At 43.5% G+C, this 10058-nt stretch overlaps 1 protein-coding gene across 1 annotated transcript; it reads right to left on the minus strand.

Annotated features, from left to right (window-relative positions):
• Nucleotides 1–326: 326 nt before the first annotated feature.
• Nucleotides 327–9464, minus strand: ALDH5A1 (aldehyde dehydrogenase 5 family member A1). The gene is made up of 10 exons (XM_065667211.1): nucleotides 9113–9464; nucleotides 8811–8894; nucleotides 7566–7736; nucleotides 7176–7292; nucleotides 6614–6757; nucleotides 5577–5720; nucleotides 4573–4731; nucleotides 3847–4016; nucleotides 3036–3094; nucleotides 327–2882 (listed from the first exon to the last, which is right to left on the minus strand). Exons 1-10 carry the CDS (start codon nucleotides 9413–9415, stop codon nucleotides 2677–2679), a joined length of 1557 nt encoding a protein of 518 aa, XP_065523283.1. The 5' UTR covers nucleotides 9416–9464; the 3' UTR covers nucleotides 327–2676.
• Between the last annotated feature and the right edge of the window lie 594 nt (nucleotides 9465–10058).

The raw sequence follows: 10058 nt of genomic DNA on the forward strand, positions 1-10058 counted from the left end.
CTCTAATCCACAAAGCCTTTATCTTGTGGTAAAATGTGTGATTCAGCAATAAAACACTAGCATACAAAATGACTGATGGCATATTAGTATGTCAAAGTGGTGCCATCTATTTGATTTAGATTCAAGGGACTGTAATAAAGGTAACAAAATCTTATACCTCAACCCAAACCATTCTGTGAACATGTGGATGCAAAGAGGTGTCTTATTTTTCCAGTGCTGAAGCTGGCAGAACAAAAAACTCTGCAAATCTGAGAAACTGAACTTAATGTGGCTGCTGTCAGTTTGTCCGTTCAGCACTGAATAAGGTAATAAACCACACCATCCGGTACGTTCACTGAAGTTATTTATTAACAGAAAATATTTTTTCATCACAGTTTTAATACCCAGAAATTGCTAAACTATCACAAGTGTAATCAACATAACTGAAGTGTGAGAATTCAAGTATATGTTTTGTTGAAGAATCACAGCTTTTGTTATGAAGACAAGTTTAAGATTATTCTGTGCTTACCTGATGTAGACCTTGCTGACAGATGGATACTATGCTAGAATACAACCACAATCCAATCCAGCCAAAGGTATTTTTGAAGTTTATAACATACCTTATCTTTAATTCTGGTTTGTGCTTGTTATCAGGCATAGTAAAAGGTATTATTTGCTAGGAAAAAAGTAAACATTTACTCATTAACAGTGCTATTCTCTGAAAAGACATCAAGTTTATAAATGTACCAATGCATCAGACCGGTAACTTTGCAATGAAGAGAGCAGTGTGTTAAAGAATGCATCCTTCAACTGCACTGTCCCAGTAAGTAGACCCACATTCAAGACTGCACTGTCATAAAGCAATCAATGAAATAACTTTATCTTACACTGCAGTTCACAGGCAGACATATTTTAAGTCTGTGCAATTCATTATCTTAAATGTGCTTTACTGGTGCATTGGAAATTACCAGAAGGGCAGTTAAGTGTCTTTTAACCACCCTTCAGTTGGCACGATGCACAAACACTCCTGACAGACAACATGCTCCAGACCCACCAGGTCTTAAGCGTTACACAAATATAACCATAAAAATACTTAGAAATAATCAGTAGCAGTCAATGCTACCTTATGTGCGCTTTAAAAAAAAAAACCCTGTGAAACTCAGTCGTGGCTTGCCTTCCCCCCTCCCCAAGTCTTGTGTTACCTGGTACCTCTTTGCCTGATTGGATAAAATAACCCATTTCATAAGGTACATTCATTAATGTATAGAAAGAAGAGCTCTGCTGCCTTCTTTCATTTACTTTTAATAATTAATGGATTAACCCCATGAAATAAATTTAACCAACACAGGAAACAAAATTTATTCCCTGTAGCTTCTGCAGTGCTGATTTATTTGCCAAATTAACACTGCTCATTTTTCAAGTGCTTCTTTTGACTGCCATGAAAAATAAAGTTTAAACAGCATTGTTTGTTTCATATTAAGGAAGCTTTACATCATCTTTTGAAGATGACAGAGTGGTAAGGTGATGCATAGAAATCTCACCTCTAATCACTTCTATTTAAATCTTTTATTAGGCCAGAAGTTAACCAAGTTTAAAGGTTTTTAGCCTTCCTCCCTAGTAGACATTCACCTGTGTAACCACACATCCAATTCAAGGCACAAAGTCCATAGGAACAGAACCATTTATGTGCTCATGTTCTTTGGAGGTGGTGAGTAATGTTCCTTTAAATACTGAGCAACATTTACATCAGTGACACTACTTCTACCCAAGGATAGTCACATTCTTTTCATGGAAGGGAGTTTACCTGTATCATCATGTCACCACTTGTGCTTCCTTCACACAGCCCTTATAGTGTCGCAATTATGTAAGTTATTCCTGCAAGTAAGCACCCCATCTTCCTCCTGCTATGCACAAAGCCAGCAGCTCCTTGTCCTTCCTGGACTGTCCTTTTCTCAGGGCTACTGCGGTTCACAAACGTCAGACAAAAGTTGTATTTGATCCCAGGTGTGTGCAAACTGTTAGGCACAAATTACAGCTCTTTGCTCAAAAGCCCAAAGCTGAACAGCTGGCAGCTTTGCAACTAGCATTAACATGCACTGAAAAAGCTGTCTGTTCACGTGTATGGATGTCTAGCTGGAGCTAAAAGCAATTCCTCACCTTTCATAAGCATCAGATTCTCTCACAATTAAAAAAAAAAAACCCAAGCAAAAGGCACACCTGTCTCTAAAAGCAGGTCATAGAACCATGTTAGAAAAGACAAGTATGTAACAAAATTCTGAAGGGAGGCTGTCCTCCCCAAAGCCTCCAACATCATCACTGAAACATTAGAGGCAGTAGAAAATGGTGGTCTAGTTTCCCCTTGCCATAGGTTTTGATCTGTTTTCATTATGCACAAGTCTCCCGAGTCTTCCCAGTCACACAGGGGTAATCAAAGAATAATGTATGTGCATTCGTCCCTACTCCTTGCTGAAAATTATAGACACTGTAATCACATTACTGAAAACCAATGTATAAATAAAGAACATGTAAAAACATATGGCAGCACAGAATACTGTAAATATCTCTACACATACAGAACAGGGTTGCTTAGTTTCAAGGAAGGTAGAAGTTGCATTCATACACCTATCTGGTTCAAGAAGCTTATTAAAACTACAGCACTCTTTTCCAAACTGCTGGGATTGTGCTTTTTGAAGATTTTTATAAGCCTCCAATGCAGACATACTTTATTTCTAAGTATTCATCAATGCCATATTTTGAGCCTTCTCGCCCTAAGCCAGACTGTTTTACCCCACCGAAAGGACTCTCCACTGATGAGATTATGCCTTCGTTAACACCAACCATTCCAACTTCCAGCTGTTCTGCAACCCTCCAGATCTGAGCTGGATCTTGGGAGTAGAAATATCCTGCCACACAGAGATACCAGAATGAAAATGAAAACCAGGAAGGTAAGTTGGAGAAGACTCTGAAAAAGAGACTTCTTAACGTTTAAAAGCATCATTCCGGTAACACTAAAGCTCATAAAACTACAGAAACACACTTATCTGACAGAGGCATACCTGCTAAACCCACATCAGCTGCATTTGCTATGGCAATAGCTTCTTCTTCAGTATCAAATCTGTCAATATAAAGAGAAAAAAACCAAAAATGAGGTCTGCAGTTCATTTACCATCTTGCTGACTCACAAGCAGCAGCCTTATCAAATACAAGGTCAAGGTACAGGATTTTTCCTAAAGTGTATTTTAAACATCTAATTTAATTTTCACTTTGAAGCAGCAGAGGAGTTTCTACCACTTCATTTAAGCTGCAGGTAAGTAGTTAGGGTTGCCTTTATCTGTGCTAGATACTGATAGCTAAAACATTTACTTCACAGAGGGCAGCCCACCAACTTCCCAAACCACAAAAGCACTCTTAACTATCAGAGCCATATGTTCTTCCATCACATCCAGCTGCTCTGGATGTAGGCAGGAAAGGTTTTAGGAAAGAAAGAGAGTTCCAGGTGATCCTGCATCAGAAAGAATTTAGGACTAGCAAATCCCATGACAATCTGCAAAGTCCTGCCTCCTACTTCCTACCACAAATCATGAAGTTGATGAAGGTGTTGCTGTATGTACCTTTAACTGCTGATACAATTCAAAAGAAAATAATTCTCAAAAACTTGCTAAAGTGATGCTAAAATTGGGTCAAGAGCGAGAAACAAATGAACTACACATCCAAAGTAAGTTTCCATATGTGTACCCCAGTCTTATTACGTGACTTGTGTGATTGTACAAAAATACCTGTCAGTAAACTGTCGTTCAAACCTTATTTATTTAAGATAATATTTCATATTTTAATTGCTATTTTTAACCTGGAAATTAATAATCTTACTTGATAACTGGTGCTAAAGGGCCAAATGTCTCCTCTTGGGTGCAAAGCATTTTTGTTGTAACATTACTAAGTAATGTTGGCTCAAAGAAATTCTTCCCCAAGCTGTGCCGTTTCCCTCCAGTCACAATAGATGCTCCTTGAGAAACTGCATCGTTAATGTGTCTCTCTACCTGAGTATGCAAAACAGACATCTCAAAGTCAGCATCTGGGAATGAACAACAGTGTATTTTCCACTGAAGAAATAATACTCTCTAGTATTAAAGATTTTGAGGAGTTTATCCCTCTGAAATTATGTCAGACTCAGAGTAATAAAAATTCAGGAGAAATTTTGAATAATACTGCAAACGGTCTTCTGCTGAGTATAAATTATGAGCATGATCATAGTTTCATGGATATTAAAGATTCAGCTTTTCACATTCACACTCTCACATTGTCTACAATTTCAGTAAAAGTTCTTGAGAACAGCTAGGAAGTAATCAGGATGAATTAGTTTCTCCTAAAGGAGGAATCTTTTTTTCCCTTAAAGGAAATAAGGGAGTGATACGTTAAGTGGCCACATCTGTTTTGTCTACAGGTATATGCTCTTTTGGAGGACAGAACGCACTTTTGGCTACACTGCAAGTACATTCTAACAAAACAAGCATGAAAAAAGTGAAATATAAATCTCAAGTTACTTTATAGATCATAGAAAGGAAATTCAGATGTGAAAAATTAAATAATTTATACCTTCTCCACTGCTCTTTCATTAATTAGTGGCCCTTGGGTAGTATTTTCATCAAATCCACTTCCAACGTGTAATTCTCTCTCTATGGCTTTAGCAAACTTTTCCACAAATTTGTCATGGATTCCCTTTTGCACCAGGAAACGGTTTGTACAAACACAGGTCTGAAAGCAAACATGAACAGGAAAAACAAACAGTAGTTTATATTGTATTTAATCTATCAATAATTAATTCTGGCCTTCATGCCACATCTTCAGGTTACTACAGTGGTCCATCCTCTACCTCTTCTCCATCATCCTAAGCTGCTACTCAGCTTTGCCATTTCTTTCATCACCCCTTCCACTTTAGGAATACAAGCGGCTGTCAGCATGTGTGTGAAAATATAAGTCACTTGAGATTTTGTGAGTTCTGTTGAATAATACATGGATCAAACAAGGTCCAGAATCTGCAAGAAGCACCCTCTAATTAGCAGCGCTGGACTGAGCAGCAGAACCTCAAATCACAGTTGGTGGGGTGGGGTCTTTTTTTTCTAACTCCTTCACTAATTGAGTTTGCTTTCTTCATGGAATTTGTTTCTAAGTGCTTTCAGTGGCCTATTAATTTGTGCTACCACTTTGCTCTGACTGCATCCTATTTTGGTTGCTACAGTCTCAAAAGTAACAACTACTTGATCTTTCTGTGCAGCAGCAGAGGTGTCTTTCATGTTAGATCTTATGCAGTCTGACCACAATTAATTAATTGTGGTCTAATTAATTTATTGCCAACAACAAAATGCTGACAAAATGCCTTATCATTTTTCACACTCTTGCAAGAGGTTCTAATGATCTTCCTTCTTAGTGACAAAATTGTCAGGCTTGCTGATAACTGGCTTGAGTGCTGAAAGCCACATGTGACTCTTCATTGCGAAGCGTTCTATGCTTTCCTTTTACATAAAATAGCTTATTTACAGTTTAAACTGTAAGTACAGCTCTTCACTTCCTATAAACAAGGACAAAAAGATTAGTCTTACCTGCCCCGAGTTTCTATACTTGGAAGCAAGAGCTCCTGCAACAGCACGGTCTACATTGGCGCTGTCAAACACTATGAAGGGAGCATGTCCTCCAAGCTCCATGGAAACTCGCTTCACTGTGCCAGCTGCATGTTTCAGCAGTATCTGTAGGCAACAGAGGAGACACAGAAATCTGTACCTCTACCAGATGTGAACTGTGGAATCAAGAGATGAAAAGCAGTGAAAAACTAACTCTGGCAGGGAATTAATCTGCATCTTCTCTGTAATGCTAGACCATCTGTTTTCTCCTATGACACAAACAAGGACTTATTTCCTTCATTAAAATCTTCAGAGATTGAATTCTGGCCAGGAAATACTGGAGAGAAGGATTTTCGTCAACTTTAGTTCAAGTCAGGCTTTTGTACACTAGTATTGTCACTGTTGTTTTCTCATTCTTTTCTTTTTGGATAACAAAAAACTTGACTACACTTACAAAATTCTTCCAAGACCTGACAGACCTTGGGGTTAAGATTTGCCTCGATACCAGACTTTTTCATTCTGCGTACAGCCATCCCATACAATCTTATAGCCACACTCCACAGTTGTAAAGCTTATTTCATTAGAGATGGTGATTATTGCTTCTTGACTAAGGTTGACAGGTGAGATTCAAGGGCCTCACTTCTCTAATACTTCCTCTCAACTGCAGAAGCTGTTCCTGAACAATACCTTTGAAACTCTATTTCAGTGTTCTTATTAGTATGTTGTCACCCTATGATATGAAACAATAGCATCTTGTACAGAACTGTTTATATCATAAATTTAATAAAGGCAGTTATCCAGACCTTGCACACAGGCATCCTTCTGTGAAGTACTGATACTGAAGTAAATAGTAGTATAAAGTAAATAGCAGTATCTCAAGAAGTACACAATTATTTGGACAATCTGTACACAACAGCCAGAAAAGAAGGCATCTCTGTATAAAGGCACACACTTCCCCCCCTACCTTTCCAGCATAACCACCATAATATTCTTCAAGGATATTCTGTGCACTTATGTACCTTTCCTGTTGCTGTAGAGCCAGTAAAAGATATTTTGGCTACCAATGGATCAGTGCACAGGACTTCCCCTACAGCTGATGTCTGTTGTCTGGAACAAGGAACAACATTATACACTCCTGCTGGAATTCCAGCTTGGTTTGCAAGCTGCAACAAAAGAAATACATAATTTGCATTATCAGTGCATTTTGCACAAGAAATAGTCACTAATGTTTACCATTTCAAAGAAACCAGTCTGTAAGTCAATGAAAACTGGAAGTCCACAGCACAACAAGAAACAGATGCCACCGTGTCAAGAGAGCAGCCTCACTCCAGTTTAAGCTGGCTGTCAGAGTAACCAAAGATAGAAAGATGTTTTTCTTTGCTAAATGGCTAGGTCCTCTTTGAGGCTCTAGACTGTATTAGAGCAACTTTCAAAGATTCTTACTAAACTAAATCTTTGGATCAAGCCAGCTTGCCCTTTCTTCATGTATGAAGCTGGCCAGAGGTATCTTCAAAGCCCATCTTGACTCTCCATTTACAGCTTCAGTTCACTGCTAAGGTAAAGCTTAGCATAAAAGCTCACCTCCCCAAGAGCTAATGCTGATAACGGTGTGTCCTCTGCAGGTTTCACTACCACTGTACAGCCAGCTGCCAGAGCTGCACCAACCTTCCGGGTAATCATAGCGCTGGGGAAATTCCACTAGGATGAGAGAAAAAAGTACAGTCAAACTTGGGAAAATTTTGCCTCTGTTTTTGCAGAAATAGCTAACCTTTTCTGTAACCCAACAGATGTGTATTGTCCTAAGTGAACATTACAGAGAACCACTGCCAATCTAGGAAGAAGCAAGCACAGGGCAGATGAAACCTAACGGGTGTTTGCAAGGACTGGAAGAGCCATCAGTCAAGCCACAGCCCCATTCTGTGGGCTGAGCTTAAAACCCTCCCATGATTTCAAAATGCCAGCTATGCTTACTGGGGTTATGATAGCTGCCACTCCTACAGGCTGCTTCAGCACCAGGATTCTTCTGTCTTTTGCAGACGCTGGAATGACATCACCATAAATCCGGCGAGCTTCCTCTGCAAACCACTCCAGAAATGAGGCAGAATACAGGATTTCACCCCGTGCTTCCTTCAGAGGCTTCCCCTTTGATTAGATCAAAGAAACATTAAGCAGCAGACTGAAGTAATACAAACAAGTTCAAGTCAACTGAATCTGAAATCACTTTCTGTTCTTTTTCAGAGTACTTATAATCCCCTATCATGTACACTGCAATCTCCAAAAAGGACTGTATGAATGATTGCAGCAGAATTGTGTGGCTTCAGTACAGCCACTGTAGAGACAACATTTTGTATGCTGTGCCTGGATTCCGCACCAGCTACCGAGAAGGAGAAAAGTGACTGCTACAGCTGAGCCCAGCACACCTGCCCAAGACAAGGAGGTAGAATAGCAAATGTAGCATGTCTTTTATTACAAACTTAGCACAGCAGTTAGCTGCTACTAGCATTCTGAGGAAGATGAAGATCATGGCACAACAGTTACAGGTTTATGCCAGGGACATTTGTTCTGGGGAGTACTACTTTGGACTAACTCCAGGTCTGATCCTGTGAACTGAATGCCCCTTTGCAGCTGGGACACCACAGAGGAGCTGCTCAAGTATCTCACACCATGGTTTTACCCAAAAGTATACCAGTTGGGGAGCTCCCAGACTGCTCTGCTCTGCGATGCAAACCAAAGCACACTGAGTGAATTCAACTTGGAAGACTTGCTTTAATAATACTGCAATTTTTCAAAGTCAAGGAAACTGAAAAAGCACAAACATTTCTGCCATGAACACCATGGTTTAGGTTAATGTATGTTTTTCTATAACATGAAGCAAAACACGGGTCTGATTCCTGCTGGATTGCTAGGCACTATTGTCATCGACATAAGAGACACTGTGTCAGAAACATTTGAAACATTATCCATTGACCTAACCGAGTGATGTGAATGCACACAATGGGTCTGACAGGCTCAACTTTATGAAGTATTAGGGTGGCAAACCGACGAAATGCATACAGGGTGTTTTGACGTCTGCCCATTTTTACTTCAGTGTTAGATCAGTTTACTTTATTTCAGTGCCAGCACCCCTGTGTTAAGGTTTCCAGGGAGGCTGAATGCGAGCACGGCACAGCGCCCATGGCCGGTCAGAAGGGCGGCCGGCCCTGCTGCCCTACTCACGTTCTCGGCCGTGATGATCCTCGCCAGCTCGTCCTTGTTCTCTATCATCAGCTCGTACCATCTGCGGAGGCGCACGCTCCTCTCCTGGGGAGACAGAAGGCTGCCGTGGCTGCCGCCCGCAAGGACGAGCTTCTCCGAGGGGGAAGCGAGGCCCCGGGCAGCCCCTGGGGCAGCCCCACAGCCGCCGCAGAACGGGCGGCCACCGCCGGCCCGGACCTCCCGCCCTGGGAGGCGCTGGGAGCCCAGCTCTGCGCCGAGCCCCGTCGCTGCCCCGGCGGACGCCATGTTCCGCGGCCGCTCACCTTGGCGGGGAGGCGGCCCCAGGCGGCGCCGGCACCGTGAGCGGCCCGCACGGCCTCCCGCGCCTCGGCCGCCCCGCAGTCGGCCACTCGGCCCAGCTCCTCGCCGCTGGCCGGGTCCTGCACGGGGAAAACGGTGGGCGCCTCCACCCACCGGCCGCCCAGCAGGCCGCCCCAGCGCACCAGGGAGGCTGGCAGCGCCGAGCGGCTGCGCCGCCGAGCTGCCGCCAGACCTGGGGGCCGCGGCGGCAGCGGGAGGAGGAGGCGGCGGGTGGCGGCAGCCCGCCGCTGCAGAAAGCACGCCATGGTCGCGCAGCGGCGGCAGGCGGCGGGGCCCGCGCCCGGCCTGCCCGCACCGCCTCGGAGGAGGAGCTGCGGAGGGGCCGAGCCAGAGGCGGCTGCTCGGCAGGGCACAGTGGCAGGCGGCGCTGGGGTGGAGGGTGGCGTTTGGTCTGCTGTTGGAGCGGTGGGGGCATGGCAGCGGGGAGGTTCTGCTTCCCGGAGCCCGCTTTCTCTTAACCCCATCGAGACCCTATCCAGAAGGAGAGAGGGCAATAGTGTTTGATGGCTTAACCGCAGGAGCACCGGCCTGCAGGAGGCTGTGGTTGCGGTGGGCCGGTGGCCCTCGTCTCCATCCAGCAGGTCCCATGGTGGCATCGGTCAGTCTGCGGCACGAAGGCTGTATGAAGGCCCTGCCCGGTACCACCATGTTGCTGGAGACTGGCGTGGCTGTGCCACATGTGCCAGCCTTGCCCGGGCATGGTGACAGGGTCAGGTATGCATGAGGGGGTGGCTGCGAGCTGCAGCACACCCAGCCCTTGCAGTCACATGAAAGTTCATGGCAGTGCGTGTGTCAGGAGTGCTACCATGATTTCCCCCATCATCAGCTGGGGTTTCTGTCTGGATATGACCCAAGCATATGTGTGCAATGTGCTGTCAGCTCACCAAA

Source organism: Lathamus discolor, chromosome 2 (genome assembly GCF_037157495.1).
Source record: "Lathamus discolor isolate bLatDis1 chromosome 2, bLatDis1.hap1, whole genome shotgun sequence".
In the NCBI taxonomy this organism is placed as follows: domain Eukaryota; kingdom Metazoa; phylum Chordata; class Aves; order Psittaciformes; family Psittacidae; genus Lathamus; species Lathamus discolor.

What these genes read in the sequence shown, in the direction of transcription:
- ALDH5A1 (XM_065667211.1), bottom strand. Translation starts at nt 9,415, where the DNA reads ATGGCGTGCTTTCTGCAGCGGCGGGCTGCCGCCACCCGCCGCCTCCTC. An exon ending in GGGGCCGCCTCCCCGCCAAG is followed by an intron (nt 8,895 to 9,112) that starts GTGAGCGGCCGC and finishes CTGTCTCCCCAG; the next exon opens with GAGAGGAGCGTGCGCCTCCG. An exon ending in GGATCATCACGGCCGAGAAC is followed by an intron (nt 7,737 to 8,810) that starts GTGAGTAGGGCA and finishes ATCTAATCAAAG; the next exon opens with GGGAAGCCTCTGAAGGAAGC.